Raw genomic sequence first — 27,337 nt, 5'->3', positions numbered from 1 at the left:
AGGTTCAGTGGGTTATGGAAGTCTGTAATTATTTTATTCCTGAGTTCAGTAGTTTACCTCTTAGTATGTGGAATTAACCACAGACAGGAACCAGATCACATGCATGACTACATCAGGATTCGACATTTAGCCTCAGTAGCTAATCAAACCGATCTCAGACCACGTAGAGAGGCTTCTCTGACGACACTCACCTATGAAAATGTAACTCTCACTCTTATGTTCAAAGAAGGTACAACATCAACGGTCCAGTTCGACTTCTGTGAAGTAGTCTCCTGTCCCGAGTATGAACACACCTACGGGTGGATGTCCAAAACCTTGTGCATCATAACTGACCAGTGTGGGCCTGCCACACATAAGTATGGGAAGCTGTTATCATATTATGCCTGTGATGTGTACAAAGGGGGTGGGTAGATGTAATCCTTTAAGAGTCAGTAGTACAGATTGTATTGTGTGTTCAGGACCTAGCAACCCCTAGCAACACCAGTTCCTTCAAGATTCAGACTCATAAGTCCTGAATTTAGTTGTATTTTAACTCTGTTTACTGATGACACGTTGCCCCTCCATCACACTTGTCAGAGGCTACACTGAGATTACCCACCTGTATAATATAATACCCCACCTCTGTTCAAGGTTACAGAGGGTCCATTTGATTGTATAGTCTCAGATACCGTTAAGGGCCCAATGTAGGTAGTAGTATTGCAAATTATTGCAAATTGTAGCAACAGTCACAATGCTAGCAACTATCTATATAACAGTGTGTTAAGACAGACAGCACCTAGAGCTGATTTATGATGGTGGTGTGGAGGAAGAACCATATATCCAATCCAGCCTAAAGATTGGACCGGTAGATGTGCGTTGATGCAACTTATATTGTCATTCTATATCCTGCCTGTCACTGATGCACCTTATGGAGAACTCATCTCTCCACGCCCACATGCTAACAGAAGATCCAAAAGAGATGCCGGTGGCCCGAAGGGAGCCTTTGATGACCAAGTGTACATAAGATGTCATAAGACTGCCAAGGGGGGTGTCTAATGACTTTCAAGCCAGAAATCAAATAGCAGCAGATTTAGAATCTGTTTTCTCTCAGAGGGTGATGATTAATAAAAATGTCGATTGGATCAACTACATTTACTATAACCAACAGCGTTTTGTAAACTTCACCAGTGATGCCATATCAGGACTGCATGCACAGCTGGCGAAGACTAGTTTAATGACCTTGTAGAACAGAATGGCATTAGATATGATTTAGCAGAGAAAAGTGGCGTGTGCCAGATGTTTGGGTCTGCGTGCTGTACTTTCATTTCAAATAACACAGCTCCTGATGGATCGGTGACCAGGGCTCTGGAGGGACTGACAGCACTCAGCCAAGAGCTAGCAGACAACTCTGGTGTCACGAATCCGTTCACCGACTGGTTGGGAAGTATGCTTGGCCAGTGAAAACATACATTTTTGGCAATCGTAATTATTCTGTGTGCTGTCGTCATAGACCGCCGAGTTGTCTGTGGATGGGGGTTCCCTTGCATCCGTGGACCTCTACAGGGGTTTATTGCTCCACCGATGAGCCAGACACCAGTCCAGGCAACCAGTTATGTGACGAGGATGAGGACGAATTGGAGCTTCTGATGGCCACAGTCTAGATGAGGCCACCAGCGGTGCCATAGCGGAACTTCACAAGCGGTTCCTGACCATCCTCTCGGAGATCCTGAAGGACCTGATAAAGGCCCAGATGGACTTCTAAAACATCCAGTGAGATGTTGGAAGTTTGGGAAATAGATGGATTGTTTTGGATGAGTATCTCGAGATTTTATTTTTTGTTTAATTGGGTTATAAGGGGATTTTAGGGTGTAAAGATTAAGAAATGTAATTTTGTCAAGTGTAAAACAGTCAAGGCTTCTCAGTATGTGTTCTCTAGCCTACAGGCTGTATCCTGATCCTGCCAGCCCCAAGACATGGAAGGCAGTGATTTTCAACGCACTCTATCTTGAAACGAACTGAACAGAAATACTTGAAATGATATCTGTGTGCATGAATTGTTTGCCTCTGTTTAGATAGATAGGAAGCCTCTCCCTGGATTGAGTAGGGGGGAGGTCTCCAGGGACATTGAGTAAATAACTACATTTGAGTAGCTAACTCACAGTGAACTGTGAGTTAGGGGGGAATTGTAAGAAATTTGAGTAAAAAACTGTAGTGAGTAGATATAATAAAAGTGTTTAATAATTCATAATTAATAATTCATAGTTAGTCATAATCATAAGGGTTTTGAGAATGCATAATTAAGATAAACATAAACATAAACATGCAGAAGCATGAAACTTCTGCCAAGTTGCAGAAGTATAACTTTCATTTTGAAGGATTATTATAGAAGGGTTTAAAATGTAACTGACAGTCATTGAATGTGATAATAAACTCAGAGCCAGACAAGTGAATACGCTCCTGGAAGTTAGCCAATAGGAATCGGGATAAACGGAGGAGGAGGTGTTTCGAACAGATGTGGGAGGTTTAATTTGAAAGTCTTTTTTCCTCGCTCTTGTTCTGTGATGGCCCCCGGACGACAGACGTGTTTACACCGGAGGAGCCGAGTGAGGTTTTTGCAAATGGGGTTTTATTGTTTTAATATGTCATAGGAGTATATACTCCAATGTATAACTGTAATCGTGCTTACATCAGTGGAATTAAATTCCTTATAATTGTAAACCAGTTTTGGTAGCGTTATTATTGCAGCGTGTGTGTCGACGGCACAATCCGGCCACATGGCTCCGGCCTTCTCTTTGTTATGAGGTAAAATTTCTACCTTAACAGCGGCAAGTTAGAAAAATTCAGAGGTGCACGTTATTTTCTGGCGCATACCTGAGGCCGGCTTCACTACGGCAAGTATAAACCAAGCTTCACCCATAGAGTCAAGTAGAGGGCGGAGCCTGTGTGAGTTAGAACTATGGTATTCTTATACATCTCCCTTTTTTAACCTTGTTTTGAATTCAGCGCCGTCTGACTGTAAAACACACAGAATGCACTTATCTGCCCTCACACTCCACTGGGATTGCATAGCCCCACTCTATTATTCCTTTAAGAAAGAAAACTGAGCAGTCAATAGATAATATATGAAGCATTATTTTCGCTGCCATGCGCTAAAGATTAAATCCATGTTTGCTTTTTCCTCTCCACAGGATATTACTTTCCACAAAACCTCCCTGGTACTTTGTTACATCACACAGCAGATACCGACATAACTTCCTCTCAATGCTGTTTTAATCGATTTCGTCTCAGGAGATAAATAAAATGAAGACAGCAGATGAGGGAGGCAGACGCAATCTCAAAAGACAAAACTACTTGATTGAAGAATTCACACAACTCGATCCTGAATCCTCTCAGTGGACAATTGTGTTTTAGATGCTGCTTTCACAGCTGTAGTTTGGTTCACTTGTTCCAGACTGAAGAAAAACACGATACATTTCCTTTTACTGTACTTTTAGTCTATTTTGTGTTCAGGTCACAATCACTAGGGATGAGAGAAAAGACTCCCGAAGACGCTTGATGCCACACACGCATCCAAAGAACAGGTTGTACTTGGAGCCGCAAAAAGGCTTAAGTGCAACACATGCTGGCCGTGAAGCATTGCGTCATTTGATGCGCATTAATTAAATTGCTGCATCATCTTCAAGTTGGCTTGCACACAGAAAATAATGGTTGCGGTTGTTTCGGTGTGCATCACACACTGGTATGTGTTTTTCCAGCCCTGCGGCTCCTGAATATCCCCTTGTAATGGGAGCCATGCCTTATAGTTGTGTGGCTTTACATCATTAGGATGCATTTTTCTTTATCCATTTGACTTTTGATGAGTTTGTTTGAACAGCCCACTCAGATTTTAAAACGAGAAAGGATTAAACTCTCTCGTCGGGTGTTCGTGTGTGTGTTTCTGCAGGACCTGATACCTGAGAAACAACCAAAACTCCAACTACTAGATAAAAAGAGAATGAAAGGATAAGAGGGGTGTTTAGATGGGAAGTCTCTGGAAAGAGTTCAGATATGTTCGTCTGGCCGCACACGCATACATAAACACAAATGCATGACACGAAAACATGCGTATGCACAAGTGCACAAAACCCCAGGCGCATTTTTCACAGCAGAAAGACATAATAATAAAGCAAGTGATTTTCTGAATGATCCGCACAATGTGAGTATGAGCAATGTGTTATTTTCACACTCAAGTAGCAGCCCTAGAATAACAATGTGCCTAATTGTACTCCGCTATGCATGTGTTTTCTCTTTTTCTCGCTCATGATGAATTTGAATGAAAACCCTGTTCAAACCATCAGCAGCAAATTCTAGTTTGTTACTTTCCAAAGGTTTGGCTAACAATGTCGGAATGTATTGTTCCGACAAGACTTACAGTGTCTCATTTCCACTGGGATTGGGATGAAAAAAAAAAAGGCAAAAATATTCTTCGACATGTGCGACACGATAATTAAGACAAACATCTCTCTCCCTTTTTTGAATTCTTTAAATTACCACTTTCTTCTTTCGTTAAGGTGAAGTAAAGTAGCCTGTGTAGCGTGACTACACCACAGTGACACTTTTCTTGTTTGCTTTTTGGTCATAGAATCCTCAGTCATTTGAACTGTTGCCATCACCTCACTGTCTAGATGTGTACAAGCTGAACGACCAGACAACAGCTGGAGGTCCATGACTGACACATTGTTCAAATGTGCAGGTAGCCTACAACATGTGGAGCACAATCGTTCATGTACCCATGACTGCAGTCAGAAGCTTCTCCCAGTAAACTGTACAGCCATCCTTTATCCCTCTGTGCATATCATTGGGAAGTCGGACCGAGCAGAAAGTTGAGAGCGAGAAACCTACCTGAGGACAGCACAGCGCTGGTTTGTGGAAAACGGGTTGTTTTGAATAAACAGACTGGTTGGTTTTCAGGCACTGGGACTGTTAAATCCTGTGTGGACGCTTGTATTCCCACCCATACCATGCACATCCTATCCGAACCAGAAACCTTGGATTAGAGACTGAAAGAAAGGGCCACTGTTTTTCAAGCAGGGGATAAGGACCGCTAGACGAAAGCAGGTACGAGGTGAGCAAAGCCATCAAGTCAGCTAAAATACCGTGCTGTGTTCAGATTATATTGTACTGCACCTGCATGTAGACGCTGTGGGCTGGCTGCAGCGTTCTGCCACTATGAAGGGCTGATGGTTAAGGAGTGGAGTAGTGTTGAGCCATTCCTTGTATGTGTAATGTACTTGGCAATAAACAGTTCTGATTCTGAGAGGGGGAAGAGGGGAAGAGTGTGTGTTGTGAAGAATGAAGATCGGGGTCCCTTGTTAAAACGCCTTCGTGTTTGGTAGTCATTATGATCCATTAATATAACAAGTGGTGAAGAGGATTTAGTGTCATGGCAACCTCCTCCGGCTAGTGCTCGGGAGACCAGAAACTAGTGTAACGAGAGCTCATAGGACGATAAAAACATCTTCACAAATGAAAGGAATATCTGTGCCACAGATTTAGGCTCACAGAAATAGAATAGGAGGAGAACGGACCTTCCCATTCAAAGCAACGTAACAGGATTATCAGAGAGGCAGCCATTATAATGTGCACTGTTGCATCTCAATATGTTCAGCTTTGAAAGCTTTGATGAGCTATTTCAACTTAAAGCGTATTTTTAAATGCGCTTTAAGACGAGTCTTGAAGGATCAGCATGGTTGAACTGTTTACCACCAGTCTGGTTTCAGGCAGCTTCCCTGCATACGAGCCAGTTCTCCTGAGGATCACAAATGACCTTCTTTGGGCAAAAGATATACTGTAGGAGAATATGATCTTATCTTTTTTAGGTCTTTATGTTCCATTGTCCATGCAGTGCTGCTTGACCTGCTTTAGCAATGCGTTGGCATTTCAGATGCAACACTAATATGGTTCAACAGACATCATAGAGCCATCCGTATCTTAAGAGGCGAGATAACCTTCATCCTCCGCATTACTGCACAGCCCAGTGACCTTTGTTGTAAGCGCCATCTAAATCCTCTATGAATTCTTCCACGGAGTAAAATCATCACGTTCTAACCCCAACAATTTCAAAAGGCTGCTCAAGTATAATTACCTGTTTGTCCAGGAGTTTTCTACAAATTCAATAAAGGCCATGTGCTCCCCCCCGACTGCTCAATCGCTAAACACTTTGCCAACAGGCTGATTTTAATCCAAGCTGTATTGAAGAGACTGGAGGTGATCTCCTGATTCCACCTTTGATGAGCCGTTCACAAAGGTGATGCAGTCATGCCGCTAGACTACAACCTGCTGAGGATTATTTTGAAAGTGAAACCGATCCTCTCAACAGCTGTCATCAAGGCACATATTTCCTCTCAAATAGGCCATTGCAGCTGCAGCTCTCCTGCCTTATTAAAAGCTCCCTTTTACACCTGCAGCTAGTCCAGAATATTCACACAAGTCTACATTTGATCTGTGCAGGTGCCCTGTAAGGGTTGGAGTTATCTTTAAGATCGTACTGATACTTCTACAGCACAGTGTGATTTAGCTCCTGGCTACATTACTTTCCTTTTTCAGTCTTTGAATCAGAGCACACCGTGACACCCTCCGGCCTCGTGTGCGTCTTGTTTTGCAGGTCCCTGACTCAATCATTCATGAACATTTACAGCACATTGTAGCTCATAGGTTCCTGTTCTTTCATCTCAATATTAATCTTCACAAATGAAGCTCTGGCGTAACTTCAGTAAGGAAGACTATACTCTTGTAGTTTATGCCTCATACATCTCGCCATTCACTCCTCAGGCATGTTCACTCATTGTTCAGGGGTGTCAATCATGATATCAGGTGTTTAAAGCACATCGAAACAATTTCATCGTTAGCCTATCATCTTGCTGCTGCAATGTCTTTTTAAATATGATCGTCTCTTTACCTTTTCATGCTGCTGTTACACACCCCTCCACCTCCCCATCTCCGCCCAATCTTCGCAGATCCATCAGCTTCGTCAACTCGTCATTCTAAGAGCCTCATCAGCCACCACCAGTGTCTGGACGGGGGGGATTTATCTTGCTGCTGCTCAGTGCAGACGCCCCTCGATTACAAATCTCCCTGTAGACTCTCAAGACTTTATCACCACATATCATCTGTTAATAACAAACAATTAACTTGTCTCTCCTGATTGAAATAAGCTTGTTGATCCAAATCAATCATAATTCTGGATTCTAAAAGTGTTACATGTCTGCCAAGCTGCCCATCAGTCAAAATGCTAAAGATTGCTGCCGAGTGTTGCATCATCAACTACAACTCCACCACGCATACAGTATGTATAAATGATAAAAACACTTACTATCTCCTTGGCACCGGAGTGGTCCAACAGTCAGCTTGGCTTCAGAGCCCGGTCTGTTGGTGTCACCCACAGCAACCTGGCTGACTGGAAGGTGTTCTTTGTATATCAAGAGGCCAGAATCGTCTCTCCTGTCAGACGAGAACATGCAGACAGCGGGACGAGAAAAAAACAGGTTAAACACGGTTTAGTCTCTTTTTTCCATTTTCAAATTCTGCATATTTTTCTGTTTAGAAACCTTCTTGTGTTTTGCACATTTGTGGTTATATGGCTACACTATGTATACCTGTTCCAAGGGAAGGCTAATGTTGCAGATGAAAAATATCACCTCACAAGGGAAGCAGAGGAATAGTGTTCCGACAGTGAAGAAGGTATCGCAGATGATAGCTACATTTATGGAATTATCTGAAATAAAGCAGCGCAATTGTTCATACAACCTAATATACACGTGTGTATATATATATGGCAGAATATGCTTGCTGTCATTAGTCTACTGATAATACAACAACAATACTACAAACATACACACAATATTGAAATCACAGCCTTTAAAGTTGGAATGAGTTTCAAATGTTCTGGATTCGTCGCATTACTATTTGATTTTAACTGTTTCCTATTCATTGTTGTTTGGGAATAAAACAGCAACATCTAATTTATGGCTTTGTGTATGCATGTGTGTGTCTGTATGTGCATTCACACAAGTGTGTGTGTATGCATGAGTGTGTCTGTATGTGCATTCACACGTGTGTGTGTGTGTGTGTGTTTCTTTCTATGTGCTGCCAAAATGTGGGTAATGAGTGGAAATAGAGTTGTATGGGTAATATTTCATAAACTCACTCAGCCAAACAATAAGATATTAATGCATACATTATCAATGGAGCGAACCAGACAGAGTAAGATTCATTTGTAATCTCATCAGTTTTAGAGATGAGGAGGGAGACATGAAAGTAAATGAAATCTCTTCTTCTTGCTAACACCCAATTACTCACAGACAAACATACAGTAGGTACACACATGCACACACCCGCAGAAAGCAATGCAATTGGTTTAATGAGAATATCCATCAGCTGGCTGAAGCAGCTTTGAAACACAAAGTGTTTGTTCTGGAGGCAAACGTCCCTCAGGAATAAATGCATCACTGATGGTGGCATTCATCATTCAGTCAGTTTGAAGTTAGACACCTCATCAGGCTGTCCAGCTGACAGATTAATCCAACATTAGCATTAGCAGTGGTGTTAATTTTAACTTCAGCACGGTGAAATTGTCCCGTCAAAATATCCGTGGGTACGGCAGATTTCACTCTTCAAGTTCAGTTGATGTACCAATATAATCAGAGTTGCTATATCAACTGTAGTCGAGGGGTTATGCGGGGATTCATCACCCCTACACCCCTTACTGACTGTAAATTGGCCGTTCACTAAGCCCCATCCCGTTTGGATTCTGTTAAGTTTACAATAACGGTAATAATATGTTCGTCCTTTTCTGGTGCTTGATTGACAGAAGTAGACAAAAGCTGCTTCTTCTTTCCAGTCGATGGCCGTCGATTTAGCTGCAGTGACAACTTTTCTTTGCAAATTTAATCCCCTTGGGGATGAATAAAGCACATTTAGATTCTATTCTAATCAGCTCTAGCTAGCAAGCTAATTAACATTAACTCCCTGAGCTGGTTGAAAACTCCCAGTCTCAGGCTGACTTGATGAACATGCACTTGATGGCTACCTATATGGCACTGTGCGAAAAGAACAAGGCTGAAGCAAGATTTCCCAGGCAAAAAGTCTGCTTCCCCACCAGTTAATGATCCATGTCACGGAAATCACACAGTTATTCCACTCTAACATGACATTATCTACTATAGAAAAAGCTTTTAGGATGAAGACAAACTGCCCTGTTTCTGTTAAGGCTTTTCAACAGTGCCATAGATCCTCTGATTACCCAGGTGTACTGTAGCTTTAGTGACATGGCAACTGAAGTAGGATGGGCACAGCATTGATGTGTTTCATCACAGTACAGTCATATCACTTAGTTTATAGCTTAAAAGAAACCTGTTTAAGTGTGCAGTTACTATTGAATGCACAGCAGAATGATGCAAACAACAGATGTGCTGACTCGGCTGTATGCATGTCCCAGTCGGACCCGCTGTGCTCCACTGCAGTGCGTGGACTGGGTGTGACCAAAAACTTTTCACTGGCAGCTGTTTCTGCAGACTTTAATTAAAGTCAATGGGAAACTGAAACTGGGGGGAAATGAATCAATACAATATTAATTGTTTGCGCTCCCGCTGAACTTTCACGCGACAGTCTGACTTACCATTGTTTGTGGTCAGCGTCACAGTTGCAGTCATACTTGGGGTCAGTGCAGTTCCTGTCGATGCCACAGGCACACTTCTGGATGCCAGGGCCTGAGCCCCCCCAGTAGAAGTGCTTCTCGCTGCCCCGACCCACCCACCATGTGTAAGGGGTCCCATCTGCGGAACAAACACAGACACAAAAAAAACAAGGTGTGAGTCATGTCCCGACTGGTTTCTGGCTGGTAGAAAAGAGCAAAGCACAAACTTTTGTGAAGGCAATTCAGTTGTGCTACCAACTGTCCAAACTCCTTCCTATTGCAAGTGATTCATTGTTAAATCATTCACTGTTTGAGGCTTTTGCCGCATTAATGTGATTTATATTGACAGCAAGCAGCTGCATGGTGAATGTAATTCATTTGCTCAACATGTTTTACACAGCTGGATGGTAAATGCCTTTGAGACAGGCAGGCCCACGTAGTCATAGATCACACCTGTGATTTCAGAGATCTACTCAAACACAGATAGAGAGCATTATTTACATTTATCTTTTGCATTATCGCGTGTGAATCTGTGCTTATATGAATGCCTATATAGAACGGAGGCACTTCTAAACACATCTGTGGACAAACAAACACGTCTCTGTGTGCATGTGTGCCTGTGAGTGTGCCTGTTTTAATGAGTGGATAAAAGGTGAAGGATCGCCGCTTTTCAATAAGAAATGGAATATTGTTTTCTTCACCTTGGATAACGAATTCTGGCATGGGACAATAACCAGGCAGGGAGATAGGTGTCAATATTTTGGTGCCTGAAAATACATCCCAATATATGTGCAAGAGAGAGTGAAACAATATTACATTTCCCTCTTTATTCCAGGAAAATAAGCTGCATTGTCAATATCGCTTTGTCAAACGCTTTCAGAGACAATGAAATCTCCTGAGCCATATGTTTTATAGGAGGGGATTGACTTTTGATGCAGCACAATTGCATTGAGAGATGTGATATACTGTGCTGTATTATTGCACACTTTCATTTTCTGAACTGGGTCGAAACTCCCGGAGGAAGCTACGGATGTGTCTGTGTGTGTTTATATATATTCTCTGTGTGTGTGTGTGTGTTGGCGTTGGTGACCTGTGGGTTTATTGTCCTCATAAAAAGAATTAGCGTCATCTCTCTTCAGGCCACTGTTCAGACAAGCCATTGTCAATAGGATTAACACTGCCTGCTCAAGAGACTTCACAATCATCTCCCGTTGTGTGGACACGTATGTGTATGTGTTTGTGTGCGTGTGTGCACTTCTATACAAGTGAGAACCAAGTTAGAAATGAAGACCTTCACAGATAGGTCAGCAAGGTCCCCAACCACAGCCAGCTAAGCTAAGCCCCAGCCATCCGAAACGCCATGCATCTCGCCCCCCAACCCAATTAGCGAGTGTCATGTCATCGTCCTTGAAGCTGATCTGAGTCTACTTTTCAAAGTAAATGGCAAGCTGGTGCAGTAACGTTTTTATATTTATATACAACACCCTATGATCAGCATCGAGCGTCGAGCATCAAACGATTCAACTTAAAGCCCCTGTGTGCGACTCCTGCTGGCACAAACTCCATACACACTCAATTTGCATAAATACATAAGCGACCCAGAAGTCTCATTCACTCACTTTCTGCTTCACCTCTCACCAACCCTGCCATGTCACAACACACCTGATTCAAGTCTTCAATCTTCTAAGCTTTTTAGACAGGTGGGGAGCATGTAGAATAAGATTGCTGCCATATAAACATTGCAACTTGATCCTTTTCAAAACCTATTTTTCAGAATGAGTAACAGAAGAAGACAGAGGAGAGGAGAGGAGAAGAGGAGCCGTGTAGGAGTAACAGCAGGGCATCAGGTGGAATGGGAGCTTTGCATTGTGCCAGTTTAAGTCTCCTGTGTGATTCAGTTCAAGCTCTGCCAAAACAAACAACCGAAGATTGGGGAGCGAGGGAGAGGGTCGAGGGAAGATGAGAGAACGACAGCATGGATGGATGGAGATATGAGGGAGGAGAGACGGAATCATACTGGCAGAGAGTTCATATGGAGAGCCGCAGAGAGCGGGCACTGCCAAGATGGGGCTCAACAGCATGTTTGTGAGTGTGGACAGACTGTGTGTGTGTGTGTGTGTGGGTGTGTGTGTACTTAAATCCTGGGTAATTATCAGTCCCACTCGAGTAAGATTAGTTTTAAGAGTGGTAGCTGTTTGTGTGTATTTCAATGCTACATTACAAATGTAAAAATCCTTCATCATTTTCAGACTTGCTGTACTAGTTGTGTAGTTATCCTGCACCACATATTATTGAGATAGGCTTTCATTTTCCCCCCTGAATAAAGTGGTTCAGTTAATCTGGCTGATCTTCTGCTCGTATACTCCCTCGTGTTTCTTACCCTGTTGGACGTGGTTGTAGCAATGCTACGTGATTTCTATCTCCAGGTCTCAGCCATTACTTTGATGAAATGAACTAAAGAACCAATAGTAAGTCCACAAAACTCCAAACTCCTCATCCCTTCCTTGCTCTCTCACAGCCAAATCCCTCAACAAACATGTTAAATGTTCACAGGGGAGGAGGAAACAGACTTGACGGATTGATAAGGCCCGGTGTTGTGCTCCTCTTCTGTCCTCAGGGACAGCCACACAACACCACTTATTGTGATGGTTTTATCTATCTGATATTTCAACACCACACCTACAGACCCCCCCCCCCCCCCAGTATTTATCTCCCCGCTTATCCAGAGAGGTTACTATCTACATCTTCATCATGTCTGCTGCATTTGGAACAGAGATGCACAGTCCCCAAAGCAAAGACAGGTAGAGCTGGAGAGGGAAAGACAAGAGAGAGTGCAAGAGAGATTACAAGGCTGTGTGGGATAAGAAGAATGACAGGGAAAAAAGCAAGACGGCAATTAAAAAATAATAATAGAAAGAGCATGATCGCTGTCGTCATATATAGTGATAAGAGACCTTTCCTCATCCTTCCTTCATAACCATTCATGCTTTAGCCATGCAACAAGATCAAAATGGCGCCCAGAATACTTCCACTCTTCAGGAGGGCGACTGAACCAAACCTTATTCTTATTGTATGCTTCTATTAGGCCTGACTGAGCTGAGTAGAGTGTAGGTGTCTGTAGGCCACGCCTTAATACTAGAAACACTCATGACATGCACCAGAGTTAGGTCACACCTGTATGTTGTCATCGTTTCACAAGTTGGGTATTGGAAAATACGGAGAGTCAAGTACGTTATAGAAAACTTTTGACTGTCACCAACTCATCAGGTTCTCCACATTCTGCTCTTTGAAAATGTAGCCAGTTGATGAAAATTTGGTGAAGCTCTGAGTTCTCAAAATACGGTCTTTGGGTCAAAAACGTTCATGAGCTGCTGGGTGTGCGCCGAGTTAAGGCTGACATTTCAGTGACATGTGGCACAATTGGAAGCAGCCTCAGGAGAGGGGAGGGAAGGTCGGTCGGCTGCTTCAAGCTGATCACAGATTGGTCCGCAGCACACAAGGTGTCCATGAAACTCCTATTGTCCGTTACAAATACTGCAGCGCATGGGCCACACTTAGTCCATATCAAGGGATCACACCCCTGCCAGTCAAAACGCCAACTGAAAGGTCAGTGGGTCCAAAATGGCACTCGACATGCTCAGTCGCTCATATCCCGTCTGGGAAATGATGGCTTTTAAGAAAGGCAGTGAGTTGGAAGTGAAATGCCAGAATGCCATTCATAATCCTTAGATTTAGCTTTCTCATAAACCTGCCTCAGACATCACCTTTCGTTTGCACCTTTACCAGAGTCATTACACCTAAAAGAGTGATTATGATTGCCTCCCACTGACAATGAATTCCCTCTCTGGCCCTGCTGAGTGACAGGTATCTAAAGCGGAAACCTGCATGCGCAGAAGCAAATATAAACATTTCTTCTTTTCTCTGCACTGATCTCCAAGGAGCGTGAAAGTGGATCAATAACTCTCTAACAAGAGCAGCTGCTGTATCATTTAGAAAACAAAATAAGAAAGTCAACCAAGACGTGCATGCCCATTCACTCTGAAGGGCTCTGGACAAAGACCAGAGTACGCTCCCCCATCTTCGAGAGTTTTTGCACGCAGGCGCGGATCAATTCGTCTTCGTCAGGGCTCCGTTGGTCTCTGTTCTTTGTTGTCATCATTGGTTTGAATTTCTGTTTGTTGCGCAGAGAGCCTGGTGTCTCCACTCTGCACCCGCTGGTCTTTGTTAGGCTCCTATCCTCTCAACATCTTTGTTTCTGGAGGGAGACTGCGGGGAGGCATATTAGCTATATGCCACAGGGTCTCACCACAGAGATACGGATAATGCAGTGTGCGCTTGTGTGTGCATATATGAGGAAAAGAGAAAGATTTGAGTGCGTCTTTCTTTGTCTCTGTCCTTTTGTTTACCTACAGTATATGCGAGCATGTGTGTCGGTGTATTCTCCTCTCTGCTCATTTGAATCTGTCTCTGAGTCTTTGCCATCAATTTACTTCAAGAGCCCCTCCCACTGTACCAGATATTTAGGCTTCTCTCCACTTCACGCTCCTCACCTTTTCCTTGCTCTCTCATATCTCTTGGTCTCAGAGGCCTCTTTCTTTTTTGTTATCTCGCTTCCCATTATGTCTTTCTACCTTCTCTTTGCTCTGCCGGATCTCTTGCTCTACCAGGTGTCTTTTTACCACTCCCTCCCTCCCTCATATCTGCCTTGCGCACCTTTTCTTACATTTTCATATCGGCTGGTCTCAGTGGTCTCTCTCTCTCTCGCTCTCTGTCTCCATTGGTCCAGATCTGTCGATCCCATTTCTGTATGAATCTTTCCCGGCATCTCGTCTCTTTATGTTCTCTATAGTCCCGCTATAATCTTCCCTTTAATCCATGCTAATTGCAAGCTCCCCTTGCTCTGATCCTGATCTGATGTTGTATTTGAAACACATCCCGCCCTGCCCGTCCTTATGGTTTTGGTCTGCAAAAATCTACCATGCATAACACCAAATAAAACGCCTTTGTTTTTGCTTGTAATTCTTTACTCTTGCTTGAGTACATTTGGGTGAAATGGGGGTATGAATATTCTATGGTGACTCATATGTATCCTGTGGAGTTTTTGACGATGGGTCCCTGTTTTTTTAGTATCTTGCTAACAATGGCAAAGAAGGAGAAAACTGCCAGCACGCCAACATGGATGTAAACAGGCGTTTGTAGCTATACCTTCAAAAATCAATGTAGATATCTCACAAAATCTATTTGTACGTAGTACAGCTAATCATGAACCAGGAGGTATAAAAACCTCAAAAACCTACACAGGGAGTGGAGGAGGATGGGTCAAACTAAATACCTGATTTAACCGAAAGCACAATCTTTTTCTAAACCTAAACAAGAGGTTTTGTTGCCTGATAGTTTCCTGTGAAGATGGAAGTTTATTGATAAAAGACTGTACGTATGCAAGGAGCGGATATTGACACGTGTTGCTGGACTTTAGTAAGACAACTGAATAGTAACTTTTTTGTAAGATATCAAAGAAACCGTTGTATGAGTATACGTTGATGTAAACAATGTCCATTTTTTATTCTTCCAAACATCTTTTCTCCAAAATGTTTTACAAGGAAGGCAATGCGTTTGTTAGGCACCAAGGATGTACAAAATGTGTTCTATTGAGAAACACTGAAGGCTATGATAACTTTGTATGTTTCCCCAAAACAAAACCCATAAGTATGTCATATAATCATAATACTGTATGTTTGTTGGTATTTTGTGTTGTTAAAAATAAAAAAGCATCCTATAAATAATCAAATCAAGCAATTGGCCATCTTTTGGGTGGTGGACGGAGGAGGTTAAAGAGGAATAGTGTAGAAATGAGTTCACCGTTGCCTGCAGTGCATGCAATGTCAGGTAAGACATATGTGTTGTCTACATCAGAACACCCGTAACACCATCCACCTCCCTTACAGCTCTGAGGCCGAGCCTCTTCCCCCCCGCCCGCTGTTCAGCACAACGTTATGCTCTAGTAAATTCACTTTGCATACCTCTGCACCCATCTACAACTCTTCACGGGTCATCACGCAGCGTATTCGGCTATTAAATGAAAAACACCTCGGAAAGTGGAGAGAGCAGAGAGGGAGGGAGGGAAAGAAAAATGAATATCAATGGTTGTGTCCCTAATTGGCTTGTCTGCTTGATGAAGGACACAATAACCTGACACTGCTGCAACCCCCCCCCCCCCAGCACACACACTAAAGTATACACTAGACGAGCATACGAGAATATGTGCACACATCTCAGGCAGCCGTTGTAACTGACAAAAGTGTAGGCTGAAGACCATAAACAACTATAATCATCATTACCGTAGAGTAATGTGTGTGTGTGCGGCTGTGTGTTTATGACTATAAGTCAGATTTAGTGCCGTGTCCCCTCAGGTCAAGGCCGATGGACAGATGTGTCATGACGGAAATGGCTTCTGCCAAGACACAATCGTTTTTCATTCTGCTTTTTTATTCACGCCATCCATCTCCCTGCATATCTGTCGGGCTCGTCATATGGATGGGGATACAGTGAACAACACTCATAATTACAGAGGATGAACAGAGCATAAACAACTCCGCAGCGGCGATGGCAAAGAGGAAAGGAGAGAGAGAGCGAGAGAGAGAGAGAGAGAGAGAGAGAGAGAGAGGCCAGTGGAGGGAAAAACAGAGTTCAGAAAACAAGCAGCTGGGAAAGAGAAAACAGACAGAGCAGTCAGAAACAAAGAAGACAAAGAAGAAACGAAGGACTCACAAGACGAGGACATGACAAGCGAGAAGGCAGAGGCAAAGGATCGGTCGTGGCAGGAATGTTCTGTAGGATTATAGGTGTGAGAGAGAACCCGAGTGCAGCTTCTTTACACTTCCTCAGTGACAAGAGAGACGTGGGAGTCACAAGGAAACTCACATGTGTAAAGATTCATGCTGTAGTTGAAGGTAACAGCCGATCTGTTAATTAGATACTGCCTAATCAAGTTGGGAAAGTATATAGTGCCAAAATAGTGCAAGTGTGGATGCCAGAATAACTCAACTTCATCACGCTTTTTTTCCGTCAATACGCAGAGAACGACTGTAGTTTATCACAAGCTGCCAAAGCTACATCAAGCAGAGCCATCCACAAACATCCCCTCTTCGAGTATCAATATTTTCCTCGAGGAATCATCATTTTTGAAAATATTCATCAAAGACACAACAAGATGTTTAACATGCAGCTGTGGCGTTTGCTGCTCGGTAAACACAAAACTCACGAGGATTAGGATTACGTCAAGCACAGCGATGAGATGGCATTTTGAAACACTGTCGGCAGCACACAAACCTGCTCCTCTATGAGTCGCTGGAGCCATATTGTTGTTTGCAGATACACTGTTTGAAGAGTTTGCATTTAGTGCAAATACTGTGGAATGGCCGCTTGCCTGCCAGTCTTTCTTCTATTTATTACCTTTCATATTCATATTACACGACAGCCCCAATAACAAGCACCTCACACATCACAGTTTCACCGTTTAGCACTGAGGTGCCCAAGTTATAAACTGACTGCGCGTGTGTGTGTATGCCCCCACGCACACACACAACAAGTCTACATTTCTTTCATGTTGCTGTGACATATAGCAACAGAAGCAAGTCTCTCTGGTGTCTATCAATTATCAAAGAGGTTCTTGCTGCATTTTGCCTTTGTATTGCTCATGAAAGGGATGTGCATCCTGCTGACAACTCTGTGATATGTTCGCCATCGCAACACGTTGTTGTCAGACGCAATGTGGATTTCAGATGTTTATCCTGAAAGACACTTTTTGTTTTCTTATATTATGACTTTTTTTTTTTTGCTTTTCATGGTCCAGCTGTGCTGCTACTCAAACAACTGCTGCATGATCAAACAACACACCCATCAAGTCACATCCCGCTTGAAATGTATTTAAGTGAAGGCAGAAGATTGGGAAAGAAAGATGGAGACAGACGCGTTGTCAACAATCATCAAAGAGGCCTTTACTTGTGTCACTCTCTGCTTTGCTTCATTCCTGTCAGTACTGATTTAAACACTTGGCAGTGACTTGTGACTCAACCTTGGTGATATATGTTTGTACGTCTGAATGAGACTTTTTAAATGCTCTGGCCTTGAAAGTCTCAAGCATACAGAATAGTCTTGCTGGTTGCTTTGCGAAGCAGAAAATGTTTGGATGACTTCATCACTGCATTCGACTGGAGGATACTTTTGAAAGCATTTATTGCAGTCGAAGACACTGAGACTGAAAGACTGAAACAAAGAAAAGTTGTCGCAGTCTTTAACAGCGCAGACATTTCAAAGCTATACACAACGCCTGTCAAAAGAGAACAAAGGATAACCTCTGACACTCTTCTCTCATCCAGCCTGCTACATTCTTTTCCTCTGCTTCGTTCCTACCGTGCTCTTTGTTCGCAGTTGATCTGCAGGTGAAGAAGTTGACCTCACCGGGCCAGACACTAACCCGCTGGGCTTCTTCCTGAGCACACAAAGACCAGCAAACCTTCCCTATCTTATTCTACACTCTCTTCCACACTCAGTCTCTTCTCAGCTTTGTCTGCTCTCTCGGCTGCTTCCCCCCCCCCCCTTTGGTATTCCTGTCTCCGTTCCCTGTCTCCTTTCCCCTCACTGCTCTGCTGTCTCCATCTTAGCTTGAGTTATTGATTTCTGTAAAGGTTGACTGCAGTTGCCGCCTCCCTCGCTTTCTCTCACTCCCTCTTCTTTCCTCTCCTGCTATTCTATCTTTCACCCTCATCTCCTTCGCTGAGTCCACCATTTTCCTTTTTTTTTATTGTTGAACTTCACATTCAGTCGCTCTATTACTCTCTTGCTCTTTCCACCCATCTCCGTCTTTTTCCGTCTTTGGGTTAAAACTTTGAGGCTCCATCCATCCATCCATCCACATGCTCCTTCATCCTCACATTACTACTCCACCTTGATCTGGCTTGGACAGAGTGCTTTCGTGTCAGTTTGCAACACTGAGCAGAGCACATGGTTCGTCTTTCTGAAATATCCTATCGCCCTCGAGTCCAAATTTACTGTCTGTCAAAATCAAAGAACAACCGCATTACAGAGAGCATGTGTCTAAAGGAAAACATTGCGGTCCCTTCAAAGATTGATCCTCCAACATCATGTGAAATACTTTCTTAAATGTCAGCCAAAGCAGAAAATAAATGTAACATCAATCGATAAATGATAAACAATGTTCAAAACAAACAAAAGTAGTAATGCGTGCATGTAAGCATCTGGTAAATGAGCAACAACTTGTATAGAAAAGGTTTGGTGCCTTGAGGCAGGTTTTTAGATGACATATACAAATGTGTTTTGATGCTTCAAAGTTTTCCAAAGGGAGGAGACTGTACAGGATGAGAATCAACCAGCTGATTTATTACAGGTGTGGTGAACAAAGTCCTCTCAGTGATTACTTTTTTTGTTTTTTATGACTTGCAAAATCTGTCAACAACTCACCACAATATATTTTCTAAAGAATGCGTGTGAAAGAAAACAGATGTGACTGGAACATGATAATGGAAATAAACAACTTATTAAACTTCTGTCTCGGGGAGACTCTATCCAGGTTCTGGTCATATTTCATATCTAGACTATACTCTGTGTCCTCATGTGAAGGCACTCAGCATTATTTATTATGACGGGTATGATAGTCGTCCACGTCCCACATACGTGACGTCATATAGTTTGTCTCTCCGAGCATGAAGCCTTACAGAATGAACATTCACAGACTTACTTCAGAGGTTTCCCTGCAGACTTTGGAAGACCTTGATGAATAAATCTGTATATTAATGGAAAACAACTGGAAACAGCTGGTACTGCTGTTTCAGTTCATGTTTAACTTAAAGATACAGAGTTCATATTATTGCCACCCGTGCATTATGTGCGGACAAGTTGCCCATAAATATGTATTAGTGCATTCGTGAATGGAATGAGGAAGAGGTTAATAGGATTTCATGTAATACATCATGGGGATAGGTGGGGCAGTAGGCATCAGTCATGCTTCTTGCTTTAAAGGATTTCCGTGCCTTGATATTCGTATGCCACATATAACCCTTACAAACACTTCCGATATGTAAACTACCTGTCAGCTTTTATACTTTGAGATTATTTTGCCATAACACCCACTGTAAATCAAAGCAGTCAAAGAACGACACCAGATTGATCGTTGTGAAGCTACAGTTGCCGCTCGCATTAGTAGGTGTCATCACCGCTAATCACCGCTAATGAACACTGAGAAAGTTAATCAGACATTTAGTGAGAAACTTCGCATCACCCGACAGCCGCACTGTTTACCTCACGCTCAGAAGAGCGACTCGAGTGCGACACTTTCATCAGAATCGGGAGGAGTGTTGGATTTCTTAAGACACAGGGAATTATAGTCCGACAATAAAGGGATATTAAATTGCAAACTTACCTTGAAATAAACATTATTCGCCCTTCAAAATGCTTCACACAAATCATTAAGGCAGTTAGATGAATCAAATATGCAAGATAAATAAAACATCGTATCTGTGCTTTGTGTAACTATTGTTTATTAGGTCACCTGAAACCTTGAGCAACAAATTGGCTGTTTATTTTCAGAAGTGCAGGATTTTACTTCAACAGTATACTAAGTGTTGCTCACCTGCCCATTAGTAGAGAATGATGGGCAGGTGAGCAACACTTAGTGGACACATTATGTCCTGTGGAACATGATGAGCATATTGGTAATGAGGACGTGGCTGACAGGTGAGGCTGCACTTGGCTTCTGGAGGCTCATTACAGAGTCTTAATGACGTGTTGTGTTCAATAATTAGGAAACTGTTCAGCCCAATTCTGTCCAATCTCCCCGTTTGGCTGGTGTGTTGGCTGGGGGCAGCGCAAGTGCTTTGGTTTTGGTTTGACAGCCCGAATGCACACAGTGTCTGGGAGATCTGCGGAGCACTCGTTGGTGCCGGTGGAAGGTTCTGAAGGAGTTTACGTGAGGACATGAACGGAATGACAAAGGGAGATGAGAAAGAGTGAGTTAAGGGCTGGGATGGGAAAGTTTGAAAACTTAGTTGCAACTGAATGTCATGAGCATGTGCATTTTACTGTTGTTTGGCAAGTTTGCATTATATTTATGCTGACTGGCCTGGGACCAACTTCCATGGATGATGTAAGTGTGGACGTGCAACTGTGTTTTGTGTGTGCAGACCTGCGTCAGCCATGTTTGTACTTCTTAACGACAGCCAGAAATCTGTGAGTCACAATCCAGACCTCTAATTAGGGGTTTGAAACTTTTCAAGCTGGGTGACAGACTTTTTCTAGTTTGTGCAAATGTGCGAGTGAAAATGCATTTCAGTTTCAAAGACTAGACACCTTTGCACATGCGCTCTTTACGTATGAGTCAATGCGTGCCAGAAGTATTGGGATTGGTTTTTCAGGAAATTGTTCCAGGTTTGTTTTTTGGATTGACCATGGCAACTATAAAAAACAAATAACAGCCAATTCATTCAATCCACAGACCAGTTCTTGAAACTTTATTTGCAATGAAGATATAGACACTACTGCATCAAGCATTACCAATTGTAATTTATGTATGTAAGTGACAACAGTATTTTGTTATGCATGGTGATGGGCATTCTAAGTATGAATAGAGTCTATATTTGTCTGTAGATTTAAATCCCATTAGTGTGTACAAGTGTGTTACTCCCTATTATTAGGTTATCTTCATTTTAAGTGCTGTAGCAGATATGTTATGCATTAAGTGCTTTGAGTGTAGGATAAGTGCTCGTGTGGTGCGGTTCAATGCCAGTTAATGGGGGCCTGAATGATCGAGTCAAAGTGTGCAGGTCCTGTCTCACTGTAGAAGAGCGCAAATTATGAATACACTTCAATCATTTCAGGACAGGCCTTCATCATTTGTTGGAGCTGTCAGACAGCGATCAGGGCTCACAGTGGGCAGCTGGAGAGAAGGCCTCGTCCATAATTGAAAATTGACTTTGGAAATGTCACATGTATCTGTCCATCTAAATTTCAAGCTGGGAAATCCCCAATGGCACACAGCATGTAGAGACCTGACAGTACCTATTAATCTAAACTTCAACTTTTTAGTCAATAGAGACAATCGCCAGTGGCAGAATTGTTCATTTTTAACAAGGGTCATGTTGGGCAGCTTCTGTATGAGAATATGTTGAAGGAAGTCCTCAGTACTTCATTTATAAATCATTCTTCGGAAGAAACGTTCCCGATTCTCTGCCTGTACGTACTGTGTAACATATTTAACAATTTGCAGACAGGTTGCTGGTGTCATCTGGAGATGCTCCCATTTGTGTTTTGTTGAAAGCTGCTCGACCATCTTTGAGGCGCTGCAATTATTCTTTGATAACTACTCTTGAAAAACAAAAACAGATGCTTTAACCCAGGGGTGCCCACACTTTTTCGGCTTGCGAGCTACTTTTAAAATGACCAAGTCAAAATGATCTACCTACATAAAAAATGCTGAATATCTATTTATATATATATATATACACTGAGTATACTTTATATTTACAATATATGTTGGCGTACCTTGCATAACTGCATGAACCCTTATGGCACAATACAATTCTGTACATTGTTGGTCAAGTCTGATGACTTGCACTGAATGGGATTGGCCAGAGTTGCATATTCCGGACAGTAGCTGCTGGTATCCGCCTCAAGCAGACTTCAGATGATCATCAGTCATGGTGGAACGGTGTTTGGTCTTAATGTTCTTCATGTGGGAAAAGGCTGACTCACATAAATGAGTAGAGCCGAATAATGCAGTCAGAAAGGTGTCACATGTCCTCATGTTTGGGTATTTTTCCTCTGTGAGAAAACTGTCCATGAGCCCTGGACTTCAGCTGAATGTCAGCTTGCAGTGTCAAAATGTCATCCTCCACTCCAGACGAGTTCAGGTGAAACAGCGTTGCAATTTTTGATGCGAGTAAATCAACCTCAATATCTTCCCGAAATGTGGAGCACATAAAGCAACTGGCTCGAGTAAAGCAAAGTCTGGAAAGCGTTTGTCAAACTCTGACAGACACTTGTCAATCTGCTCCGTGTAGCGCTCACTGTCACGTTACGCACACGCCTTCCGCTGAGTCTCCAGTTCTGACGCCAGGTTTTGGAAGTTTCCCAAATCATGGCGCTACAGCTTTAGCTTCTTCAGTAGAAATCAATCAGTCAATTGGAATCAATTGGAATTGACCCGTGTGTTAGAAAATCAAGTGGCAAATGCCATGCGGACGTCTAATTTCTTTTGAATGGCATGTGATCTACCCGCACTATCTCCGCGATCGACCGGTCGATCGCGATCGATGTATTGGGCACCCCTGCTTTAACCTTTAAATCACCAGCCGAGTAACCTTTATACTCTTTGCCGCAGGACAAGGCTGCCAATTTCACAGACACAGATTGACTTTTATCAAAAACAAAAATGGAAAAAAAATAATCTAAATGCGACTAGGTCAGAGCTAATCCTTTGACTTTCATGTGTGTTTTCCTTTTTCAAAGTCCACAGTGAAGCTACTCTCTACTATGCCTTCAGTGTAGAGGATCTACATCCAAAGTCGAACTCCTCCGCAGTGGTTTCTATGTGAGGAAAATAGAACGCTAATCTGTTCTGGTGTAATCATGCTTTGACCTGGCTAATGGAGGCAGCATACCCCAGGGCAAGATGTAATCAGCAAGACAGTTAATAAAATGAACAAGACTGCTTTACTGATCTTACTAATGTCCCTGACCTTCCCGAGGGGACGCCATGTGCACACATGCAACCCCGCACTTACACATGCATGCGTTATAACACACATATACATCAGATGCAGGCAGCATGACCATACAAATAAGGTGATTAATGTTAACACAAGGATAAGATAATTATTATTCTTCAAACCTTCCGAATTATCTGCACACTAAATTGTTTTTTTTTTATGTAGGGATGGATAAAAGGGAAGATGAATGCCTTGCCCACACCTCACAAAAACTTAGTTCAGAGAGAGTTTCAAGGCATCGTCTATTCCTGTATGTGTGTTTAGTTTACAGCTGGAGGGGAATTGTGTCTTCTCAGGGTCACACATATCAACTCCATGGAGCAGAGTCACGACTCAACAGCTGTCTGTCAAACACTGTTATGACTGACAGAGCAAACGTACATCTCACTTAGTGACTGGGCTATATTTACATGAATAACATGTTGAGCAAAGACGTATTGGCAAGGATCAGCATATAAGTAGAGGAGTGAACGAACAGGTAGGTGCACCTACATGAATAAGCCTTCATAAAATAAAATGAAATCCCTATCTTGAGAAAACAACAATGGAAAAAAAAGAAGATCCGAAACATGTCAAAAAGTTGTCAGTTTATGAATCCTCCTAGAAGTTAGACACAGTGAAGGCTGTGTCGACTGCAGTATATGTATTTATTAGTGCCTGGCAGCTCAGCGGTAACCTTACTCACCCATGTATGTTTCCAATTAACTACTCTGACTTGCTGTTTGAACCCCCCCCCCCCCTTTTTCAGTGTTTATTTTTCAGTATTTATTTTTCTTCCTCTATTTTCTTTGTCATTACTATTACAGTATTTTGCCATGGAATCAAGTGTTTGTCAGGTTGTATGTGTGTGGATGTGTGTGTGTGGATGCATACAAGTACATGGTCACAGCTACTGCACATTTCAACACATAGACCACAATTCAAACTTCATCCGAAACAACATGATCCGAAATAACTTGATAATCAAAAAACACTGACCACAAACGCAAGAGAAAAAGCCCCGAAGTGTCTCAATTCTCTGAGGCAGATGTACACTTTAGTAACTTGTTCCGAATGTTGCTTCATTTGAGAGGGGTGTTGAAAAAAAATGATGCAATGTTCTTATCGGTTTGCTTCAACAGCACCACATGAATGTAAAAATGAAGTGTGGCCGTGTAGTTTGCTGCTTAGACATGTCTTCTGTTTTCATACAATTAATAAAATACACCATAATATTACCATAGATGCAGTGTTTACTGTAACCGCTGGAGGGTTCCTTGAAAAGACATGCATGACATACAGTGCTGTCCCTGTGCCCATATGCTGAACCTCAGTGGAACGACAGACCCCATTCACTTTCCAATCATGGTTTTACAATATTAGCAGTTTAGGTACAGCCTTGGCGGGATGTACTTCAGCCATTTGGTGGATTACAGCAATGTATCAAGGTGCTTGCAGCAAAGCGAAAATGTAATTCTCTGAGCGCTTGAGGGAAATACAAGAGGAGGGATCAGGAATGATCGCTTGTTGTAACATGACCACTGGCTGCTGAAGGACAGTTGTCCCGAAGCTCTCACATTCCCAGATGGCAAAGCCATTTTCATAATTCCTGAGGGTCATTCCAGGGATATCATTTCCAAGGAAGATCATGGCTGAAGAGTGCGCAAGAGAGGGTATGGAAGCAACCTTGTCAGCGCAATATCACCCTCTGACATATTTTAATCAAGGCGTACATGATTGAATGCATCTACATGGAGACAACCAAATTAATACAGTCATGAGTTGGACACTGGGGCATGTAGTTGATAGAGTTAAATACGATCGGCAGTCCAAACGATTATTGATAGTGTGTGAGCCTGTAAAAGCTGGTGGTACTGGGTAATGAATGTGGGATTAATTAAAAAGAATTAGCTGCGTGGGTTGCCCATGAATCAGCCATATAGACTGAGTAACCGATATCATGAAGAGGTAAACTAAACATTTCACATCAGTTAAGATTGATTAGTTTACCATTGAGGTCCATGAGCTGCTGGACAAAACAAGCCACATTTACCTGAGTATATGGCCTCATCTATATATCAAGTCTATTGCCACGACAGAGGCCATGGTGGGCATATAGAATCCATGAAGACTCACATCAAATTATAGAAATATGAATTTTCATGCAACAGCCATGATGAGTGTTTTGTGAGAGGCAGAACAGTGGCAAGCAAAGGTGATAGAAGTACAAAGTAAACAGAAATCATATCAGGGCGCAAGAGAGAGAGAGAGAGAGTGATAAAAAGAGTACGAAAGAGAGCAAACAGTAATTGGACTGAGAGGTAAGAAAATAAAAGAGAAACACTGATATTAAATCACAGTGGAGGGGTGTGGGAGCTGAATGTGGCAGATTCCTTACGCACAAGGCATAGCTACACACAACTGATGCTCCTTGTTGTTTTTCTGCTTCCATTGAATTCTCATTATATTTCCACTCAATGGCAACTTCTCTTATGTGACATTCACACCATCATGAATTCACTGCAGTGAGCTGGTAGAAAGAATGAAGGAAACAGAGGTAGAACTAGACTATCGGCTAACATAATATTTGGCTGGACTGGTATGGCAAATGTTGTAAATTGTGGCCAAATTATTATACAGATTGTCGGCGGCAGCGTTTATGATGTAAATTCTGGATATTAAATGTGCATATGCTATTTTCTGTGGTGGTCCAACTGATATTTGTTCTTAAACAGGACATTTCATGAAAAACTCACCTTTTCAGTGCTTGTGCACATACATTTTGGGTATATGGAGTGCCTAGGAGCCGACAAAGTGTGAAATAAGACAACCCAGTCAGTTTTTTGTGGGCTGCCTGGCAACACGCCATTCAGAAAAGTTCTGTCAGGCCGAGTGAACACGAAGAGCACCTGAGCCGACACAATCAATATATTTCCAGCGACATCTGCAGTAATCCTCCATCATTGCAGCTCTAGTTACACTACGCATGTGCCATACCCCTTGGCTAAAGTTCGTGTCCCAGATTTCATTCAATTGCCTTGCGCAACGGTGCGGCATATTTTTCTTGCAAGCCAATCAGATTGGGCTTTTTTTTTGCAGAAGGAGGGCTTAAAGAGACAGACGCTAAAACAAAGCGTCTCAGACAGTAGGCGAATAAAGGCATATTCAGACAATGTGTTTTTGTTTTTGTTTTTTTACATTAAAAGCTTGTAAAAATGTTCTCGTAGAAATCTCCCAAACATGTACAGACCTAATCTGGACTACTCATTTAAAGTGTTATTGTCCTAATTCAGTCACTGTGGGTAATTAGTTTGGAAATATGTGTAATTATTCAACAAAATGATAATTTGAATAATAATGTATTATTGGCAGCTAGGTGGAGTAAAGCTCTTTCTGACCGTTAGTAGTATTATGCTATAAGTACCTATAATAACGTGTTCTTATAAAACACCACACAGTAACTGGCTAACCAGTTTGTTTTTGACAGTTTTTCTTTCGAAACAATAATAAGTGCGACCACGTTGTTGTGGCACGCATGTACATATCCAAGGTAAAAAGTGGAAATAGCTTGAGTCTCACTGTCAGTGTTAACAAAAGCATTGCACGGGATTGAAGAATCTGCAACTGGATTGCCAGTTTATTGCCCCAAATTTGTACTGACGATGTTGACAGACTGCTGAGATGAAATAGCTAAAACAGTTTACCAATGTAAAGGTACTGCATTATGGGTGTTTTAGGAGCGCGGAGGAGACACACATGCATCCTTGAAAATCCTCTGAACGAAGGACTGTCCTTGGCAGAATTCGAGAGGATCAGTGAAAGGAACAGTCTTTCAGCGGGACGTGGCATCCTTGCCTGCAATTTAGCCGTTGAAGGATCCTTCGTGACTTTGAGACACACACCTGTATCTTTCTTTTCTCATTGT

General features: G+C 42.4%; 1 protein-coding gene across 1 annotated transcript in view; it reads right to left on the bottom strand.

The window, feature by feature from the left end:
• The window catches only part of cntnap2a (contactin associated protein 2a), a gene marked incomplete at its 5' end in the record, with an annotated part of 287,541 nt that overhangs the window by 48,723 nt on the left and 211,481 nt on the right, over nucleotides 1–27,337 (bottom strand). The window contains 2 exons of the mRNA XM_079292505.1: nucleotides 7,331–7,458; nucleotides 9,635–9,791. Coding sequence (XP_079148631.1) covers nucleotides 7,331–7,458; nucleotides 9,635–9,791 — 285 coding nt within the window. The remainder of the gene's footprint in view (nucleotides 1–7,330; nucleotides 7,459–9,634; nucleotides 9,792–27,337) is intronic.

Source organism: Melanostigma gelatinosum (genome assembly GCF_949748355.1).
Source record: "Melanostigma gelatinosum genome assembly, chromosome: 20".
NCBI lineage: Eukaryota > Metazoa > Chordata > Actinopteri > Perciformes > Zoarcidae > Melanostigma > Melanostigma gelatinosum.
Note: the sequence above shows the minus strand (reverse complement) of the source record. Positions and strands in the feature narration are given on the sequence as shown.